This window comes from Garra rufa, chromosome 7 (genome assembly GCF_049309525.1).
Source record: "Garra rufa chromosome 7, GarRuf1.0, whole genome shotgun sequence".
NCBI classification, from domain to species: Eukaryota; Metazoa; Chordata; class Actinopteri; order Cypriniformes; family Cyprinidae; genus Garra; species Garra rufa.
In genome coordinates, this window is record NC_133367.1 from 18,135,832 (window position 1) to 18,158,847 (window position 23,016).

General features: G+C 35.7%; 4 protein-coding genes across 4 annotated transcripts in view; 3 read left to right on the forward strand and 1 right to left on the reverse strand.

Moving 5' to 3' along the window:
• Positions 1 to 23,016, reverse strand: part of LOC141338024 (SLAM family member 6-like) — a 384,898-nt gene that overhangs the window by 283,084 nt on the left and 78,798 nt on the right. The window lies entirely within an intron of this gene.
• LOC141338883 (CD48 antigen-like) overlaps positions 1 to 23,016 on the forward strand; it is a 97,790-nt gene that overhangs the window by 9,602 nt on the left and 65,172 nt on the right. The gene's annotated exons all lie outside the window — the stretch shown is intronic.
• LOC141338885 (natural killer cell receptor 2B4-like) lies at positions 365 to 2,623 on the forward strand. The gene is made up of 4 exons (XM_073844501.1): positions 365 to 412; positions 877 to 1,197; positions 1,695 to 1,991; positions 2,493 to 2,623. The coding sequence occupies exons 2-4, from the start codon at positions 918 to 920 to the stop codon at positions 2,621 to 2,623; spliced, it is 708 nt and encodes a 235-aa protein (XP_073700602.1). The 5' UTR covers positions 365 to 412; positions 877 to 917.
• Positions 15,242 to 23,016, forward strand: part of LOC141338886 (protein NLRC3-like) — a 17,358-nt gene continuing 9,583 nt past the window's right edge. The window contains exon 1 of the mRNA XM_073844502.1: positions 15,242 to 15,308. Coding sequence (XP_073700603.1) covers positions 15,242 to 15,308 — 67 coding nt within the window. The remainder of the gene's footprint in view (positions 15,309 to 23,016) is intronic.

Here is a 23,016-nt window from a genome sequence, read left to right on the forward strand (position 1 = left end):
CTAAGCGCAAACTAAGTAGGAAGGGCATATATGATTAATATGAACAGTCGAGAGAGAGAGAGAGAAAGAGGGAGGGGAGAGAGCTGTGAGCGTGCATAACAATTTTTCAGAACCGAATTTCAAAACTTCTAATCTAACGGATATATCTTTATTTAACTGGATTATTCCTCGCTTGTAAACGTTTTTAATTATTTTTATGGATATATTTTTGTCACTGAAGATATGATGGAACATGCGAACTACATCTGACAATGGACATTCTTTTTGTAGCGGAGGACATGATCTTGTTTTTCGCACGCATTCGGTTTTCGCGTCATGTTTAGTTTACATCGTTGAGTGTTTGATTGACTAGTTAATTGAGAAATGATTCACTGCGCATCTTTCTTCTGTCTGTGTTTTTTGCTGTCGAATGGTACGTAATATCATCCTTTGTTTTAAGAATGGCAAATTAAGAATTGCAAACATTTTTATATGGCAGGTTTTCTCAAATTGTATGTTTAAAATGCAAATGATGTAATATCTAATTAAATATACACAAATGTGTGTATATAAAAAGTGTCTAGAAAAAAAAATCTGAATATTGGATGAAGCCAGGTTCAGAATTCTTGCTGGAATAAGAGAGCGAAAACACTTAAAATAGCATTTTTTATGTTTTCTTTCCAATAGTCTGAAAAAAAAAAATGTGAAAAGCCAAATTAAAGCCCAAAATATCAAAACTGCCCACTGCATGAAAATAATAATAATAAGTTTTCAATTTAATGTCTCACCTTAAGTGCAGTAATATTATCTGTCCTATAGTGGATCTTCCTCATTAATACTCTGTTTGATGTTAAACAGGTTTTTTTATTTGTTCAATAAATTGTATTTTTTCTCCAGGTGTGTTTGGTGATACAGATGAAGTGAAGTCAGTATTAGTGATGGAGGGAGATTCTGTCACTCTACACACTGATGTTATAGTACAGAGAAATGATCAGATAGTGTGGACGTTTGGACCTCAAGGGCCTCGTATAGCTGAAATCCATAAGCAGATCATTGATATGTTTAGCAGTAGTGAGACATTTGGAGACAGACTGCAGATGGACAATCAAACTGGATCTCTGACCATCAGAAACATCAAAACTGAACACACTGGACTTTATAAACTACAGATCTTCAGCAACAGAGAAACTTACAAGAGATTCAATGTTACTGTCTATGGTGAGTAACGTCCTGCTAATGATGATCCAGACTGTAGCAATTCTCAAAATTAAAACATTTTCCAGTTTCATCTGTGATTTTTAAGTGTTTAATGACAAACCAAAGTGAGGGTGAAACTTATTTTCTACACCCTGTTTTGCAAGACAGTTCTCTTATAATGCACTATTGTTTTATATTTCCTGATGGAAATACTTGTGAATAAAAGGAAGAAAGACAATAGTGTTGAAGTTTTAGGTACAATGATAGTTAGAAAAGGCTGTAAAACCATATTTAGAAAAACAAGGAGAATTTAATAGTTACAGTTAATGGATAAATTGGTGTAAGAATGAAAAGTCAATTTAGTATGCAAACGTAACTGACATTATCACCACTGTTATATTCCGAAAGCATCAGAAGTCAGTATAAACAAAGAAAAAACACAAGTATAGCAAAGGCAACGTTTTTTATGTTCAATTGTTCTTACTGAACAACTTTTTTTTATTTGTAATGTTTTCCAGCTGCTCTTTCAATTCCTGTCTTCACCAGAGACTCTTCACAATGTTCATCTGAAAGATCTTCAAGTCAGAATTGTTCACTGCTGTGTTCAGTGGTGAATGTGAGTCATGTGACTCTCTCCTGGTACAAAGGAAACAGTTTATTGTCCAGCATCAGTGTGTCTGATCTCAGCATCAGTCTATCTCTACCTCTGGAGGTGGAATATCAGGATAAAAACACCTACAGCTGTGTGATCAACAATCCCATCAGCAACCAGACCAAACATCTCAACATCACTGATCTCTGTCAGCCATGTCCAGGTATCACATTTTCAGTTGTTTTCCTCTAATCAATGAAATCGAAATTGTTTTTTATAGTATTTAGGCCAAGGACTTTAAGCTCATATATATGTGGTCTCTCATCTGAGATGTTATCTTAAACACTGACAGTTCATTGGTAGCGGATATTATAATATACAAATATTGGTCTAGCCAGTCAATGTAGGACATCTGGCAGTATAAAAGTTGACATGCCTTTTGTCCCACCAAACATCCTGTTTTAAATGGAAATATATAAAAAAAAAAAATTTAAAAAAATAAAGTGCATCAATATATTTCTTTAGTAATTGTAAATACTGCAGAATGTCAGACAAGTTGTGATCTGTAAATTAAAGACCCAATTTAAACATCAAAATATTCAAGCACTTTACTTGAATACCTGCTTATAGGTGAAATGTAATATGTTCCATCACCATAATTATTTTCCTTAAAGTTTGAATGTATATTAAGATTACATTATTGGCTCTTTTCTCTGCATTACAGAATGGAAAAAACATTCACGTCTCAACATTTCAGTAGTTGTTATACCGCTGCTGCTGGTGTTCATAGCTGTAGATACAGGTTGTTTGTGCTACAAAAAGTGTAAACAATCGGAAAAAGAAGGCAAGTATTGACATGCAAAATGTATATAATAAAAAATAAATAATACAAAATGAAGTTTATTAAATGTAGTTAGGTTTATTAAATGTGTGATTTTTGTTAAAACAGTCAAGACTCAAGAGGAAGAGGTACTTTACACTGAAACAACATTCAGTGCATATCGGGTTAAGACTACGGTAAGATATATTATATTTCTATGTGTAAAAACCCTATCGCTTTTTTAAATGCCAGTAGTCTATAGTGTATGTGTTTCTTTCTGATGATACTAAAAAGGTTTACTTCATTTATTTGTTTCAAATTACACTGTCCTTCATTTTTAGAATGTTTTGATGTTATGTTTAAGTTTTGATTGTAATGTTTCATTGCAGGATGTCGTTGCAGCAGAACAGACAGAATATTCAACTATTAAGACTTTAGAATCCAACTAGTTTCAGGCTCAGATGTCACGCCCATGGACCGTTGGCTGAACCTCTGATGAATGCAGCACACACAATTAGAAACGCTTAAGCAGTTTCGAAGTTGTTATCGGATAGATTTTCCAGGAGACTTGTTTGTCGCGTTCTGTAATATTCCACCTGGAAACAAAGATGTGATGCCAAACCCCCTCATGGAAAAAGGCAGCCGTTGTGTTTGCTTCTGTGACAATGAGCGTTTATTAAGATCACCTACACAATAAATTTTCAAAAGTGTGGGGACATTTTCTTGCCCCTAAATGTGAAGGCACAAAACAAATTCTGATTGGTTGCTTAACCTGTCAGTCTTTATAGACTCTTGACCAGGTCTTAGCCATTCAAAGCGGTCAAGGTTTCCAGACCTTCTGCTGTTAGAAGACTAGGATCTACGAGACTAGGATCCAACAGACTTTTTATTTATTGTTACACTGTAAGTCAATGCCATGAGTTCTTGCAGTTAACCCGACCTGACCTAGCTTTGACAACACCAGTGTTTTCCCCCTTATTATTACATTTCATTTAGAAACAGCTATAGTTAAAAAGATTATTGTCAAATTATTGAGGTAGTTTTTGTAAATATATATATTTCCATTTCTCTCTACCTTTCACAGTATTATTATGTATATTTTTATATATTTTGTAACGCTTTAGGAGTGGTTGTCATATATGTCTGTAATTTCCATCAGCAGTTCTGACGTTATAATTGTGTGTTAGATACAAAATATAATTTAAGCAGACAGAGCATCCAGACATCTGTTAAGATCCGAATGCATTTCAAACCACCTCCAAATATGGTTTTATTTGATTTCATGTTGTTTTTTTGTTTGTTTTTTGCTGACTTTGAAAAACCCATCTGGATAATATCTGGATATGCAAATTAATATGTTTTGATGACAGTCTGCACAAGGCCTATGTACATATATATACACATTATTTTTGTGTTGTTACATACTTTTTCTAAAATATATATTTTTTATTATTTAACTTTCTTATTCTTTCATTTGGTAATTTTGTTGTTTGTTGGTGTGTTGCTCTTTGTTTCTTTTGGCTGTTATTCACTCCATTGTGAGACATTCTTGTTCTGTGTTCCTGTTTACATCGTGTCTCCACCCTCATCCTGTTTATAAAAAGCACTTGAAAAGATGATCACTGGTGAATATTTAAGTATCTCTTTACCAACAACTTTTTTAACTTGAACTTTGGCTTTCAGGACTGGCACCCTTCCAGGTTTATATGCCCTCCTTTTCTCTGTGATCAGTGAATGAGCATCATGTAGTGGTTCCGAAATCAAGTACAAAGTTGCTTTTCAGAACCTTCATCCTCTCTGTTCCTCAGCGCTGATATCTGATGAAACCATTACAAAGGCACTTCCTGTTGATGTATTCCATGTACAGCTGTATCCTTTTCTCTAGTTTTACTTGCTCAAGCCCTCTTGTGAAACCTGATTTGACAGTACTGTGGGAGTTGCTGCTCTTGTAAGGTTCTTTGCATGAAGTATAGACTAGGAGCTATATTTAACACTGAGAAGATCTATAACAATGATGAAAGCACATATTGAAAACAATTGTGACCTTAAATGCCATTCAGACAAAACTACTCATTGTGATTGTAATGAAAAGCAGTGGGTGTTGGTCTCAAAACACTGAAGCGTTACAGAAGACCGCCTGAGAAAGGTATTTTGTGTAGTTCTAGAAGGTATGAGCTCCATCAGTTTGTGAGATTCACATAGCTCAGTACTAACATATTATATTTCAATATTATTATATAATGTTAGTCACAGTGTGCACAGCATAGATTAGCACATGTGAATTAAGTGCTCTTTTCTGCCGTACTAATATTTGAACTAATGCTTTAGGTTACACTATCCTGCAAAGTTTAGCTCCAACACAGTTGCCTATAAGTTCCTAGTAAATCTGAAAACCTTGGTTCAGGTGTTTAATTAGAGTCGGTGCTAAACTCTGCAAGACACTGGCCCTCCAGGAACAGGTTTGTTTGGACACACCTAGTCTAAGTCTCAGACATCACGCCCATGGACTGTTGGTGCGGCATCATGTTTTAAAAGCATGGAAATGTCATAAAGCTCTCAGTCATATGGCCTCTTAGGCGTTCTTCGGCCATTCAAAGCTGCCAAGGTTCTCAGACCTTCTGCCGTCATTCTGAAGGTCTGGCTACACAATACTATAGGACAAACCTATTTGTGTAAAACTAAAAGAAGGTAAATGCTGCCCCCTACAGCACACATAGTGTGCTTGTCCCAGAATGACAGCAGTGTCTGTTGTTTTATGGATATTAATGTACCTCCTCAGAACACATTTGGCTTTATAGTCACTGTGTAAAAATGTAATTTAAAAACAAACGAAAAAATGAAAAAGAGGGTGCATGCTTCAGCATGTAACACACACAGGAATCACATTCTCAATCCCGTCACCCTCTTTCTCACTGAAAAAATGCATACGTATCAAAAACATATCAAATTCTCAAACAATGCAAATTAAAGCTGCAGTCCATAAATTTTGGCACTCGAGCGGTTAATAAACAAAACTGCATGTTGTAGCCAGAACGACTTTTCTCTAAGTCAGGGGTGTCCAACCCTGTTACTGCAGATCTACCTACCAGCAGACTTTAGTTCCAGCTCTGCTCTAACACAGCTGTCTGTAATTATCAAATGCTACCTAACAGATTAATTAGCTGGTTCAGGTGTGTTTGATCAGGGTTGGAGGTGAACTTTGTAGGATGGTAGATCTCCAGGAACAGGGTTGGGCACCGCTGCTCTAAGTCTATGATGAGTCACAGGTACTGGGCTACTCCGCAGCGGTTCCTACCAGAACCAGTCTAAAATAGTCTGAATATAAACACTGTGTACCATAGTGATTCAGGATAAGCCAGAAACACGGTTTGGAAAATGGATTCATGATGTACTCACGGAACTTTAAATGCGTCATTGCCGTCATATGATGTTGCTAAAAAGAGCATTATTTTGTGTATTTGTTGTAATGTGTTTATGCAGTTTGGGGTTCAAAAAACATTATTTTCCACGTTGTTGCTCCTCTTTGCCCCGCCTTTCTGAAACACTTCAGTTTTAACAAAACTCAACGTTGATAAAAACCGAGGTGTTCTCTGATTGGCCAGCTATCCAGTGCATTGTGATTGGCCGAATACCTTAAGCGTGTAACGGAAATGTTACGCTTCTTACCATGCAGTTTCTAGACGCAACTACACAGAAATAATAAAACCCATTATAAACGAGGCATTTGTTGCATCAAGTGGGGACATAACTACTGATTATAATGACTCATACTGTCTTTTTACGCATTGCGCCGTATAAACATAACACCATGTCTCCATTTGCAATCATAGAACGAGAAACAACAAGCACTACTCTACACTGCTCAAAACTCGCATTTGAATGGTCAGTACTGAATTCTTTAAATATGAAAACGTACTTACAGGCCGTCAGTCAGAAGCGCAGACTGTCCTTAACCCCTTGTGTACAGCTGGCATTGTAAGCTGCTCTCCCAGGTTTATGAAACAGTCCTCCGTGAAATGCGCATCACCCACTCGAATATTTGCGTTGTTCCGGAACAGTGTTGTAAATGTAACTTAACCACTGATTTCTAGTTGTGTCCTCATTTGAAACGCCAAATAAAGTACTTTCGCTTTTGCAATGTCTCCACAACGTGGCAGTGGCTGCAACACTATACAGCCGGTAAAAGTTAGGCCTTCTTTCTTCCCATATACATTTGGGCGGTGTTATGCTAATCTACTCATCCCATGAAGTGTTCAAGTGGGTACGTGTTTGAACGAGCCGCTTTAGGTAGGTGTGGCTGAGTCTTAACTTTTATAATAAATATCTCTTTGGTTTTGAGACTTTAAGCTTTGCAACTTTACAGATCTTATCTATGCACAAACAGCTTGTAATACTCCAAAGACAAAGGAAAACAAGAAACTGCATCATATGACCCCTATCTATTTATTAAAGGATTATGGATTTTACATTTATCAAATAATATTCAGCATTTACACATATACTTCCCAAATGTATTTTTGTGGTTGTAATTTGTAACTCGTTTAAAAGGGTACCACATGTGGCCACTGAGGGGCGCAAATGTATAATGAGCTATTATAACGAGCACATCCGTGTCAGCTGACATGATTTTTAAAAAAATGAAGCAATTACATGCAATTCCACATTTATCATCAAATCCTTTAAAATGGTCTCTCAGTTTGGCCCTGGTCAGTTCTAAGCTGGACTACTGCAATGCTCTTTTAGCTGGTCTTCCATCACGTACAATCAAACCTCTACAAATAATTCAGAATGCAGCAGCACGACTGCTCTTCAACGGAGACAGGGGTAGCTGCAGCCTGGAGCAATGGGCGTGCCGAAAGATAGGGGCGTGCCAAAAGGTTTCTGATTGGTGAAAGGAGTTTACTGTATTGGCCAATCGTTAAACTTTTGTTTCACATTCCAGTCCAGCAGGTGTCGGCAAAGCACTTATCAGTTGTTTGCAAACCGCCAAACAAACTTTAAGAAGAAGAAGGCAAATCAGCGTTAAGCATAGGAGGACCAGACTGTGAATGGACAGGAGATGGCAGAAGGGAGTAGTTGGTCAGGAAGTGACATGGAGGAGATAGTAGAAGAAATCGGCGGGAGAGCCGAAGGGTGGAATAGAGCAACGAAAGGAAATGGCAGGCGTAAACGTAAAAAACAAAAGCAGCTAAATGAAAGTTCTATCTCGGAAAATACGGATATTGAGCAAAATTTAGCTGAAGACAGAGATCGTGTTGAAGAATTTAAGGTATACTGGAAGTTGGATCAAGATGGTGCCTCGTTTGGTGAATGAAATCCTATACAACTGACTAAAGCAATAAATAAACTAGTAGGTGAAGTACAGAGTGCAAGAGTGTTACGTAGTGGGTCATTATTGATATTTTGTAGTGATGAAAAACAACAAGGAAAAGCTGCCAAAATAAACAAAATTGAAGGAAGGAAAGTTCAGGGTACAATCTTTAAAAAGAATAAGATGGTACAAGGAGTGATTACCGGGATTGCTACTAACATAACAATGGAACAAGTTAAAGAAAACTGCAAGGGAGGAAAAATAATAGAGGCTAGGCGCCTTAAAACAACTCGTAATGGCGAAAGAATTGATAGTTTGTCAATTGTGCTAAAGTTTGACGAAGAAAAACTGCCCTCTAAAGTGTTCGTTGGATACATGAGTTACGAGGTAAGACCTTATACTCCTCCACCACTGAGATGCTTTAAATGCCAAAAGTTCGGCCATATAGCGGCAGTGTGCAAGGGTAGGCAAAGATGCGGAAGATGTGCTGGTGATCATGAATATGGAAAATGTGAAAGAGGGGCCAAAATTAAATGCTGCAATTGTGAAGGGGAGCACAGTTCTGCTTTTCGAGGGTGTGAAGCCAGCATGAGAGCTGCTGAGATTCAAAAAATTAAGTACTCACAAGGGATTTCTTATGCTGAGGCTACCAAGAAAGTGTACCAAAAGACAGAAAGGACATGTAGAGAAAAAGTGAGCACGGAAAATTGTACTACGAGATCGTGCAATGGATGTAATAAAATAAGGGAAGACTCGTTAATCATGGGAAGAAATGACTTTGTACTATTTATGGTCGAGGTTATAAATTGCTCAGCTCAAACAGATAAGAAGACGGAAAAAATAAAGATAATAGTAAAAGCAGCAGAAAAGTTTCTTGGGATAAAAGGATTAAGATGGGAAGCTGTGGAGGGTATGTTAGCTGGGGGTATTTCTAATACTCAGCGTCAATCAGTGGGTGATGTAGCTGGATGGTAGTATATATCTTGCAGTTAAATGCAAGAAGTCTTGTTGCTAATGGCCAAGAGATAAAACAATTTCTATTAAATTTACAGAATAAACCTAATATAATTTGTATTCAGGAAACGTGGCTCAAACCACAGTGGGATTTTGTAATTCAAGGATATACATCAATTAGAAGGGATAGGGAAAATGGAAATGGGGGTGGAGTGGCAACTTTTGTACAGAACGGAGTAAAATATAAATTAGTAAGTATAGATAAAGAAAATGAAGCAATAGTAATTAAAATTTGGGCAGGAAAGGAGGATATTATATTGATAAATTATTATAACCCATGTAAAAGAATTTATTCTAGTATGCTTAATAATGTAGTTGGGGATATTCAAGGTAAAGTAGTATGGTGTGGGGATTTTAATGCACATAATGTAATATGGGGCAGTAAGAAGATTGATGCAAATGGTGTAGCAATAGAGGAATATTTAGAGGAAAATGGATTAGTATGTTTAAATGAAGGAACAGGTACAAGGTATAATAGTAGTCAGAATACAGAAAGTGCGATAGATTTAACTATAGTATCAAACAACATTGCAGGAATTTCTACATGGGAGGTGCTCAAAGAAGCACCAGTTGGAAGCGATCACTTTCCAATTTTCATAAGAATAGGAATTGAATTTCCTCTAGATGAGGTTAAAACAATATCTAGATGGAAGTTAAATAAGGCAAACTGGGAATTGTTTCTAGAAGTAGGTAAAAATAAATATGAACAATTGAATAATGAAGGTGCATTAGACGAAAATGAATTTAACAAAAAGTTAGTAGAAATTATTATACAATCGGCAAAAGAATCAATTCCAAAAAGTTCAAGTAAGGGAGGGAATAAAATTGTGCCATGGTGGGATGAAATTTGTAGTAAAGTTATTAAAGAGAGGAACAAAGCATTTAGGCAGTTAAGGAAACATCATTCATTGAAAACTTTAATCCAGTACAAAAAATCTCAGGCAGTAGTTCGGAAGACAATTAAATCAGCTAAACGGAACTATTGGAGGCAGTATTGCAATAGTATAGGAAGAGAAACTTTATTATCGGATATCTGGAGTATGGTTAGGAAAATGAGTGGAATTAGGAGGAGCTATGTAATTCCAGTATTGATAAGTGGAAAGGAAACAGCTGTTAGTAATATAGAAAAAGCAGAACTTCTAGCTGAGACTTTAGTAAAAACATACAGCTCAGAAAACTTATCTGCATTAGTTAAAAAAGCTAGAGAAAATACACTTGCTTTGAATCCTAAAGTAAATGTTAGAAAAGCAGCAACAAATATGAGTTTGGAAGTACCTTTTAGCTTGTTTGAATTAAAAAGGGCAATTTTAAATGTTAAGCAGTCAGCTCCAGGGAATGATGACGTGTGTTATAGCATGTTGGCTCACATGGAAGACAATTCTCTCTATGTTGTTCTCAAGCTATTTAATAAAATTTGGGACTTTGGAAAAATCCCAGTAGAATGGAAAAAATCTATTATAGTACCTATACTTAAACCTGGGAAAGATGCTTCAGATCCCACTAACTATAGACCTATAGCGCTAACGTCGCAATTAGGGAAAACAATGGAAAGAATGGTAACTGAAAGGATAACTTATTATTTAGAAACAAGAAACTTGATATCACCTTATCAAAGTGGATTTCGCAAAGGGAGAAATACTATGGATCCGGTATTAATCCTGGAATCAGAAATCAGGAAAGCACAGGTAAATAAGCAAATAGTGGTAGCAGTGTTTTTCGATATAGAAAAAGCCTATGACATGTTATGGAAAGAAGGATTGCTTATTAAGTTAGATAAATTAGGTGTGGGAGGCAGGCTGTACAACTGGGTTTTAAATTTTCTTGCTGATAGGACCATAAAAGTCAGGGTAGGTACTGAATATTCAGAAATATATCATGTGGAAAACGGAATCCCTCAGGGCAGTGTATGCAGCCCAGTGCTTTTTAATGTCATGATAAATGATATTTTTGATGAAATTGATGCAAGTATAGGTAAATCTCTATATGCTGACGATGGGGCCCTGTGGATTAGAGGGCGGAATTTGAGGTATATAGAGAAAAAAATGCAAGAAGCAATATTAAAGGTAGAGCAATGGGCAAATAAATGGGCTTTTAAACTATCAATAACTAAAACGCAAACTATCTGTTTTTCTAGAAGACATAAAGAAATAACTCTTAAGCTATATGGCCAAACTCTTGAGCAAGTCAAAGTTGTTAGGTTTCTTGGAATACTTCTAGATGAAAAGTTAACTTGGAAACAGCATATAGAGAAAATAAAAGAGAAAACCAAGAAAATTAACAATCTTTTAAGATGTTTAGCTGGAAAAGACTGGGGAGCAACTAGAACATCAATGATAAATATTTATTAGGCTATTATGAGGGCCTCGTTTGACTATGGGTGTGTAGCCTATATGTCGGCTGCAGATAGCCACCTTAAGAAGTTGGATGTGGAGCAGGCGCAAGCGCTAAGAACATGCAGTGGAGCTTTTAAGACGTCACCAATAGTGGCATTACAAGTAGAAACCGGAGAGATGCCTCTGTGCATAAGGAGACATAAACTTATGTTAACATATTGGTTAAATCTGAAAGGCCATAATAGTTCTCACCCTACCAAAAATATTTTACAGGAGTGTTGGGAGCACAGTAAGTATAATGTTAGAAGCTTTGGATGGAGATATAAAAGCAGAGAATGAGGGACTGTGTAACCAGCAATACTGCTCAACAGTTTGTTTTTCAGATACCCCCCCTTGGTTATTCAGGATGCCAATAATAGACTTAAACATTCAAAATCAAATAAGGGATAATTGCCTACAGATACCAAAAGGTGTTTTAGCACAAAATTATATTAAAGAGCAGTTTATGGGAAAACTAATGATTTTTACAGATGGATCTAAAGATCCAGAGACAGGACGCACAGGAATGGCAATATATATTCCTCAATATGAATTAGCTATAATTAGAAGAACTACAGATAACTTATCAGTGTATACAGTAGAACTTGTGGGAGTTTTAACAGCTCTAAACTGGATTCAGGAAAATAATGTGAATGGTGCCGTAATTGCAACAGACAGCTGGTCAGCTCTTTTAAGTATTAAAACTCTTAAATCATGCAGACTCGATATTATTAATGAAATTCATCAAGTCATTTTTAATTTGCATGAGAAGGGCTTGAATGTTGGATTTGTTTGGGTCCCTGCACATGTAGGAATTGAGGGAAATGAAGCCATTGATAAGCTGGCTAAATTATCATTAAGAAGACAAACTGTGGATTTAAATGTCCCTTTAAGTAAAGCTGAAGGAAAGAGTATTATTAAATCCAGAATTATGGGAAAATGGCAACAATACTGGGATTTTAATGATGTGGGTCGACATTTATATAATATCCAGGAAAAAGTTGGTGAAGGCAGAATAAGGGGCAGAAACCGAAAGGAAGAGATTCTGCTCACCCGTCTTAGATTAGGGCATAATGGACTAAATCAGACACTGCACATGATAGGCAAGCATCCAACAGGTTTATGTGAAAACTGTAAAGTAATGGAATCAGTAACACATGTACTATTAGAGTGTAGACAATATGAGGAAGAAAGAAGAGAAATGTTTAAAATGCTAGAGAATAACAGTGAAAATATTAATATTCAGAATCTATTAAAAGGAAGTTCCCAGGATGTTGTCAAATATCTCATGAATTATCTGAAAAACACAGGTCTGATGGATAGATTATAATTTTTTTTTTTTTTTTTTTTTTTGTATTGTCATCTACTGTTCCACACTCCAGTCTGGTAGGTGGCGGTAATACACCTTTAAATCTGGTTGTCAACCGCCAATAAAATCAAAAGAAGAAGAAGAAGAAGCGTTAAGCATAAGTAACTTCATTTAGACAAGAGAAGATGGCGGTGTTAAGATATGGTGTAATTCATCATGTTTATCTATGCTTTATATAACGTAATTATCTATATTACGATAGCTTATTCTAATGCAAATTACTTTGCGTTATATCTTGCAGCTTTTAGGAATCAGTTTAACGTTACTGTTGATCAATATAAGGTTAAAGACTTATATTGGCAAGTACAGTGGGTTAACAACACAATGTTAAATATAAAAACAATGTAAATGTGTGCATATATATATATATATATATATATATATATATATATATATATATATATGTGTATATGAATAAAAGCAAGGTCTGGAAAAATGAGAAACAATTCATTTCATAATTGCAACTAAAGTAATTGAAATGAAATCAAGCAATCAAATATATATATATATATATATATATATATATATATATATATATATATATAGCCAATATGTATACATTTTACTTTCTTTTGGTAAAATTTTGGCTGCACTAATCAGTTAATGCACATCTAAATATGCTGGCCTGAATGTGTCATTTTTAAACTTATAAATATTACTAATTGTTATTTTAAATGTTATAGTTTTCAACCTTCAGAGTTTTCTAAGAAAAGCCAACTTTGCCTGGCTGTATGTATACTGTGAAAACCAGATGTGTTCTCTCCAATCTGACTTTGTGGCAAAATTTAGCATCTTGCAACTTTTGCATCTACATTAATATTAGTCTGTTTGTTTCTTATTCCCAGGTCACCATAGCCACCAGATCCAGTCCGTATTCAGATCAGATGGTCATTGCAGTCCCCCGGATCCAGTCCAAATCAAGAGCAGATGGTGGATCAGCACCTACAGCCGAATGTCAGCGGATACCGTGTCAACTAGATGAGCTGCTCCAGACACAGATCATCAGGAGACAGGAAATAACTCCTAGCCTAAACGGGCGCTGGTGCAAGGCCATGGGAAGATGAGTCCAGATGAGTCCTCTTCAATTTGACTTTGCAACTTTTGCATTATTGACACACTATTGTCCTATTTTAATATTTTAATACTGTAAGGTTGCTTTGACACAACTTGGTATGGTAAAAAGAGCTGTATAAATATATTTAACTATTTTATTAACTAAACAAGGTTTTTAAAAATAAATATAAAGTTTATTGCATTAATTCAGAATTGAAATCTGTCAGTCCAGAAGCGAGGAAAGAATACAGAGTGGAGTTTGAGCTCACCAGGTGCGCTTGCTGTGGATACATCTACAAAAACACCTTTGGATACAGTGGCAATGGAAAGAACGGGGACTTCACAGCATTCTATTCAGACAAAGAGCTGGCTTCTGTTCAATGGACTGCTACTACAATTCAATTTTCTGTATATTTATTATACCCATTCCTACTTTTTTCTACTATTTTATTGTTATTTTATTCTATATTGTACATAATGTAAATTAATCCATATTTCTCTATATTTCTAGCATTTCACTTCATAACATACTGTGTATGACTATATGTGACAAATAAAATTTTAATATTTTTTTGTGTGAATAAAGCTGTGTCTGTTTGCTAAATTGGTTGTCATTTAGCAGAAAGTTACTAAACACTTGACTAATTTTTCAATTCTGTGGTGTTTTATTAACTAGTTTTCTCTATCAAGCAAAACATTGTTTTCAGGGTAATATATTACAATAGGTTTTGTTTGTTAAAATTAATGAATTAACTAACATTAACTATGGACAATATATTTGTTACAGTGTTTTTTAAGCTTTGTTAGTATTAGTTAATACAAATACAGCTGTTCATTGTTTGTTCACTTCACAGTGCATTAATGTTAATAAATACAACTTTTAATTTACTTTAAGCTAAGAACAGCTAGTGTGTTAAGAGGCTTTTGTATCCTAAAATTAGTTGTAATTTGTTTTTGATTACTATATTTACTATATATTATAGGTTTTGTAAAACTTTTTTATTGTAAAAGACTACAATATGTAAAAATAAGAATATATAATAAAATGTTAAAACAAAGTAATAGTAATGAAATAGCGAAACTATAACCTAAACTTGCCGTGGTGATGACGTCAGTAACCCGCGCCATGCAGGCAGTTTTCGCAAAACCTTTTGGCACGCCCCTACTTTTCGGCGAGACCAATAAGAAACCTTTTGGCACGCCCCCTACCTTTCGGCACGCCCATTGCTCCAGGCTGCAGTTACATTTTCATTCACCGTTCCTGCCTGGTGGAACGATCTTCCATATCTGGACTGTAGACTCATTGACATTTAAAAAAAAATTAATAATTAACCTTTGTTCTCCTCTTTTCTTATTCTTCCCTTTTTAGCTTGTACTCATCTAAACAATGCCTGATATGGTATTATGAGCACTTCCCATGTCGTTCTGCCTCGTTAGGATGAATCGCTTGATATATTCCCCAACTGCATGACGCTTTTAATAAAAGCATCTGCTAAATGAATATCTGTAAATGTATGGTTCACTAGGCTACACAATGATGGAGAAGATTGCTGATCTGACGGTTGTCAAGAAGACAATCATTGACACCCTTCACAAGGAGGGTATAAGCCACAAACAATCATTGCCAAAGAAGCTGTGTGGAAAAGTGTGGAAGAAAAAGATGCACAACTAACCGAGAGAACTGTTGGTCCACTGTGTTTTTTTTTTTTTTTTGAAAACCATAGTCACGGCACCCATTTACCAAGAAACTTTAGAGCACTTCATGCTTCCTTCTGCTGACCAGCTTTTTAAAGATGCTGATTTCATTTTCCAGCAGGACTTGGCAACTGCCCACACTGCCAAAAGCACCAAAAGTGTTGGTGTGCTTGACTGGTCGGCAAATTCACCAGACCTAAACCCCATAGAGAATCTATAGGGTATTGTCAAGAGGAAAATGAGAAACAAGAGACCAAAAAATGCAGATGAGCTGAAGGCCACTGTCAAAGAAACCGAGGCTTCCATACCACCTCAGCAGTGCCACAGACTGATCACCTCCATGCCACGCTGAATTGAGGCAGTTTTGAAATGCAAATTCAATGCAAATTAAATTGTGAGATTAGCTGGAATTAATGAATGTGTTTAACTGACAATGTATACTTGCTGCAGGCATTTGTAAACAAAGCTTGCATTTTTCCAACTGTAATTGCCTATATTTGCATATTTGAAGCTTTCTAATGTTGTCAGTGGGTGGCGTAACATAAATGTGCCATTTATAATAAGTGGAATATAAATAAAATGACTGATCTTCAGCTTGTCTAATCAGAAAAGTATAGTCAACAAGACAAACCAAGTCAAAGCAAATATATATTCTTGTAATAGTTTGCAAAGCGCTGACATTTCACAGATTTGTCATCTAAAGAATATGTGCCAACCTGACTTTGCCATCAAGTCCTGTTCAACTACTGAGGTTTTCCTTCCTGCTGAGGTTTTTTCCTTAAATGGAAAATTTTAATCAGGTGTGTTTGATTAAGGAGCCGGTTGTGTGTATGTCGTTTAACTGCAGGATGATGGCAGCAGGATGCACAAATGAGGCAGGCTGGTGGAGGGATTTCTTGATAATTTATCATATAACAATCAAATGCAAATTGTTGAGCACCTTCATGTAGAACAGTTTTTAAACATTCACTTGTGTATGTGCAGTATCTCACAAAAGTGAGCACACCCCCCACATTTCAGAAGCCATTTTAATATATCTTCTCAAGGGACAATACTATAGACATTAAACTTAGATATATTTTAGAGTAGTCAGTGTGAAGCTTGTATAGCAGTATAGATTTACTGTCCACGGAAAATAACTCAACATACAGCCATTATTGTCAAAAGAGCTAGCAACAAAAGTGAGTACACCCTAAGTGATGATAGCAGTATGTTGTTTAACCATGCACAGCCACATGTCCTGCTCATCATGTTTATGTTTTTGTCTGCTTGACAGGACCACACAAAGTTGTGTATCTTGTTTTAGAGCAGTTAAAATTAGGTGCTTCAAGTACAATTCTCTCATACTGACCACTGGATGTTCAACATGGCATCTCATGGCAAAGAACTCTCTGAGGATTTGAGAATTAGAATTGTTGCTCTCCACAAAGATGGCCAAGGCTATTAGAGGTTCAGTAACATCCTGAAACAGAGTTACACTACAGTGGTCAGGGTCATACAGAGGTTTTCCAAGATGGGTTCCATTCGGAACAGGCCTTGCAAGGGTCGATCAGTGAAGTTGAGCACTCGTTCTGTGCGTCAGGTGCAGAACCTGGCTTCAAGAAACATATGCATGAGTTTCATAATTTAATATTATTAACTAGAGTTGAACATGTCTTGCTTAGACGCAAAAATGCAGGTCGTCCCGCCCTCTGAATAGTGAAAGTAGGTCATTACTCCACAAATTGTGTACAGGATGTGACCGGGCTGCATTACATGACAAAATGTGTTAGTTGATAAAATAAAACACATTTGTTTTATTGTCTGCTTACTGTTCGGTGTGTTGTTCTTTTCTCCAGCACAGCCCAGAGAGAGGCAGATTGATGAGACTGTGATGCAAGTTACAAGTTGCATAATTCTGAAAAAGGTCAAAGATGAGAGCTGTGCAGCAGTACTTCCTTGTGCTGACATCCGTTCATAGGCGTGCAAAGCTTTAATATGCTTTGCTGTGGTTATTTTACTTCCTAAATCAAACAACCCATTTCATTTGTTCTTTGACAGAATGTGACTCACTTGCTATTTGTTTTATGGCTCTTGGGAGGTCAGTTTTACATTTACTCATTTTTCTCTATGTGATTGTCCTGTATTGTCTTATTGTCCTAACATACCTCATTAATTACTTGATTATAAGGATAACAGCAACTACAGCTGTGTGGTCTCCAATTTTCTCATCAGTGAGACTAAATATCTCTTCATCAGTTAACTTTGTTTAGGTATGGCATCATCTGCCTTTATTCAGTCTAATTCCTGACTGGAAATTTACCATTTTTCTGTAAGAAGGAACTCAAATAAGACTGAGACTGCTCTTATTTGAGTTACAATTGACCAGCTCTTATCTTCCGATCTATTAGTGCTGCTGGATCTTTGCACTGCGTTTGACACTATTGACCACAACATTCTTTTGAATAGACTTGAAAATTATGTTGGCATTAGTGGAAGTGCATTGGCATGGTTCAAATCGTACTTATCTGACCTCCATCAGTTGGTGGCAGTTAATGACGAGGTATCATATCAATCAGTATGGAGTACCTCAAGGCTCAGTACTTGGGCCATTTATTTTTTATGCTTTACATGTTACCCTTGGGAGATATCAACAGCAAACATAGTACTAGCTTTCACTGTTATGCTGATAATACTCAGCTCTATATTCACGGCCTGGTGAAACATACCAATTTGAAAAACTGACTGCATACAGAATGCATAGTGGATATAAAAAACTGGATGACGAGTAACTTCCTACGGCAAAATTTTGAAAAAAAAAAAAAAAAAAACAGAGGTGTTACTTATTGGACCTAAAACCTCTGCATGTAATAACAAAACACTGTCTAATACTCGATGGCTGCTCTGTCAATTCTTCGTCATCAGTTAAGAACCTAGGTGTGCTATTCGATAGCAATCTTTCGTTCGAAAGCCACATTTCTAGCATTTGCAAAACCACATTTTTTCATCTCAATAATATATCGAAATTATGACCTATGTTCTTGATGTCAAATGCAGAAATGTTAATTCATCCATTCATGACTTCAAGGACAGATTATTGCAATGCTTTATTGGGTGGTTGTTCTGCATGCTTAATAAACAAACTCCAGCTGGTCCAAAATGCAACAGCTAGAGTTCTTACTAGAGCCAGAAAGTATAACCATATTAGCCTGGTCAACACTGCACTGGCTCCCCATTAAATATTGTATAGATTTGAAAATCTTGCTAAACACTCTGTACTTAACACTGTTCGGAAAGGCAGACACACTCCGTCAGTTTAAATCTAGATTAAAGACCCATCTCTTTAACCTGGCCTACATTTAACACATTTCTATACTCCAAATCTGTTAAAGGATTGTTAGGCTGCATTAATTAGGTCAACCGGAACCGGGAACACTTCCTATAACACTTGATGTACTTGTTGCATCGTAAGAAGAATGTGCTACCTACTAGTCAACAATGGTTAAACGTGTTTATTGTCATTCATTTTAGTGCTAAAGCTGCCACTCAGGCTGTCGTCAAAGAACTGCTGCTTAATTTGCTCAGTAAATGCTGTTACCTTGCTTTAAATGTATTTTGAATGAGTCAGTTATACTAATTATTCATTTATACAGATTATTCACTTTTCAAATTACTCTGATATAAATAGTGACAGTAATATGCCAATGCTATTGTGCCATTTTTGTTTGTTTATTTCCTAAATATCTGCTGTATGAATCACTTGTAAATAAAATCATAATAGCTTAATAGAATCCCCATCACTATTTGTGACAGCTGTCATTGAATCAATTGTGGAGTTGAATTATTCCATTTTTTGAGCAAATAATAGGGATCGCTCATTTCTGATGCTCTGTCCCTTTATTTCTCGGGGTGAATTCAGGTAAAGCTGGTTTGTTACATGATGCGTCAACTTTATGAAATTAACAAGAATTTGCATATTCATTTGTAAGATTATGCATTATTAACTGTATTATGAATATGTCTTGTGAATTATTATATTTATATCATTAATCTTTTTTTTTTTTTTTAGAATATGTATTCAATGCTCTAACAGTTTTGCCCTGACCGACCTTTTGAGACATGACATGAGACTGTATGCTGTTGCTATGTAGCTATCCTATTTTCGTACATTTTATCATATCTACAATCAACAAGACACAGATTCTTAGAACAAGAACAAGAAGTACTTCTTAGTAAATGTGCCTTTTTAAAGTTTGGGTTGGTGGACAAATATGCAAATTAATAACACTTTTGATCACGAGCTGAGATTGTAACGGTCTGGCGGTAGAACGGAGGAGAAAAAGGCAGGGAGTTCAAAGAATCGGTGTTTTAATAAAGTTCACACTGACAAATACACGATGACGAACAGGGTAGATCCAAACACATGTAACAAATAATAGCAGACAAAGGAAATGGGGAGAACGCAAGACTTAAATACTGGAAGGGTAATTAGGGAGAACTGAAACAGGTGTGTAGCAATTAATGAATAACCATGGGAACAAATGAGGAACTAAATCAACAGACAGGAACCAAGGTGTGACAGAGATGTGAGTATTGCGTTCTTAATCAAAATATAGAAATATTAACACATATTAACAATCATCTTGAAATATTAGAAGTTTGGTTATGTCTTATTGACTAAGCTACTCAATATAGTGCTGAATGCTTTATTCATCCTTCGAAGCATATGTTTCATCTGTATTATTCCATCTTAATCTATGTGTGTGATGTCCGAAGCACAGTTCCGCAAAACGCTTATTCTTGGTACTTAATTAACATTAACACGTCTCAATGTCTCTAGATATAAATTAAACAAAAAAGGAGAAATGAAACTGCACGTCCACTCAGCAAGTTTATAATTACTAATCACGAGTTTATTCAAGAGTTGATGTATTGATGTATTTTCAACTGACTTTGGCCTTCAGACTTCGAGTTGTCTGGTTTTAGGGTATAAAATGTCTTACAATTTTATTCTGGACAGATCGGAGACTTCAGACTTCTTAACCTCCTTTACGCCGATCTCAACTTTCTTCTGGGTGCACCTGAAACGGTCTAATTTTCTATTAGACTTATTTTTCTCAGATTTGATATTAGCATTTGACTAAATTTGACTTTATTAATTGCAATTTGGCTTTTATGGAATTCTCAACTTTTAATATTATTAATTATTAAATATTGCAGTATTTCTTATAATTTTTGCATTTGTATATTTTCTCAAAGAAGTACACTATTATTGACAGATTTGAATTGGCTTATTAATATAACATTGAAATCAATGTTTATTCCTAATCAATGGATTTATGGACTCTTAATTGTGTTAATCTTTCATTTATGACTATTGACTGGATTGTGGTCTATATTGCGTTTCTGAAATATATTAAATTTATCTGAAACTATTTAAATAAATTGTATAATCATTTTTAACCCCACCCGTCGGACTCCGAATCAATCATTTTTCGCATCAGTAAAGTGGGCCATCTCTGATTTATCCAAAATATTACCCTATTTATCTTATTTTTCAACGCGGAAGCCATTTTCTGTGAATGTATGAGACTTCCATTTGTAGCAGCTAAAAAAAGTGCAGTAAACGGTAGGCTAAACTGTTTGCACTACAAATTAGTGTGTTAACAATTAAGATAATACATTAAAATAGTGTGGTAAGACACACCAGTTTGCAATTAAGCAGCAAAACAAGCTGTTTTGTAAATCCAGATATTATATTTATAAATAGCCACGCCCACTGTTATGGAAAAAAAAAGGTGGATGTCTTAATTAGAAATTTTAAAAGTAAAAAAAAAAAGTTTTTTCTTTAATTGTGAAAATATTTTAAAGCTTTGTACTTTGCATCAAATCAAATATGTATAGCATAATTAGATATAGCAATATATGACGATATACAATGATAATATAGCATAATGAGAGGTTTATATCTCTATTTAATCCATTTTTAGTTGGTTAGTTAGTTGTAGGCTGGTCATTTTTGACCGGGATCATCACAAGTGTGACTTCATTCAATTTTGTACATGTTATTGTCCATTAGTGGTACAAATCTCTTATCTTATGTGGGAATGTACGTGTACAGTTTTGTTCTGGAAGAATTTCTGTATCTTTGTGCTTTTATTTCACACAGTTTACAGCGTTTTATTTAGTTATCAGAACTTTGATTAAGATCACCAATATAAACATAAGCCAGTTAAAATAATTATATGGCCAACTGGGCCGGGGCACTTTAAAAATACTGTAAATTTTCTATGGTAAAACAAGCAATGTATTCTCAAACGTCTTGACCACAGGGTGTATATACCTACCCTTTCATTAGAACGTACTGTTTTGCTGAAAGTTTTTTATTTTCCCCTGCGTGAATCAACGGACGTGAACCTGTTTGTTTTTCTTTTTGATGCCGCCCATATATTACTCAAACTAGGAGCATACTGTCAACTCTTTCTCTTCAGCTGAAATGAAACTGCATCACCCATCGATGTGTGAATCCGATACTTTGCAGCCGTTGGCAATCAAGAAAGGGGCAGAGCGTAAACAATCCTCACAAATCTATAGCTATATACAGTGCTTAACAAATTTTTTAAACCACTTATCAAACTACCCGTTTGAAACTAAAAATTGTGTTAGCATTTTTAGCCAAATCACAAACTGAAACAACTAGTCTTTATTCACACACACACACACACACACACACACACACACACACACACACACACACACACACACACACACACACACACAAAAAAAAACGCATAAATATTTTATTTAGTATGACCTTCTTTGGGCTTGACAACAACTTGAATTCTTGCTTTGTGCACTTTTCTAAAGGCTATGTATTTACTGACTACCCAAAAGTGGCACTTTTGTGCAATCTATCTTTAAATCCATTCAGTCCCAACAATAATAATAATTTAGCGTTATGTGACTAAAGAGCTAACACATACTGGTGGACAGAAACATTAGGCTACTAAAAATGATTTTGGTAGTCTAGTACTTTTTTGGGGCTTCTGTGGCACAAACGTCGAGCGGTGGTCTAATAAATTTGTTCAGTTGGCTTCACGGTGATAAAATGTTTCAATTTGCTGCATACATGTTCAGATATATAGCTCATATTCATTAATTATTGATCAGAGTACACTTTAAAACTGGGGTAAGCTGTAGCGCCATAGCCTTATTGACAGCGCGTCGCGCTCCGGGTGTCCTGATTCGAATTCCGACTCCTGGGCCTTTCCGTTCCCGTCCCTCTCTTTCTCCCACTTTGCTTCCTGGCATTAATCTACTATCCTAACGAAATAAAGGCAAAAACACCAAAAAAAAAAAAAAAAAAAAAAGTGGCCGGCCTAACCTGATTTTGTAAAGATTTTTACTTGAGCTAACATTTAAAATGTCTTTCGTTTATGTTGCCTTCTGTTATATCAGATAGGTTTATAAATAAAGTAGCCTTCTCCTGTTCATGCGTATAAAAATATTAAGATTCGAAATATTTCGATTTGTGATTTAATTTCTAAAGCCGCCAAAAAAAAATGTATCAACTGAGCAAGGGATTGGGACAAAATAATCACAACATAAACTTTATTATGCCACCACAGCCAACAT

What these genes read in the sequence shown, in the direction of transcription:
- LOC141338885 (XM_073844501.1), top strand. Translation starts at nt 918, where the DNA reads ATGGAGGGAGATTCTGTCACTCTACACACTGATGTTATAGTACAGAGA. An exon ending in ATTCAATGTTACTGTCTATG is followed by an intron (nt 1,198 to 1,694) that starts GTGAGTAACGTC and finishes AATGTTTTCCAG; the next exon opens with CTGCTCTTTCAATTCCTGTC. An exon ending in TCTCTGTCAGCCATGTCCAG is followed by an intron (nt 1,992 to 2,492) that starts GTATCACATTTT and finishes TCTGCATTACAG; the next exon opens with AATGGAAAAAACATTCACGT.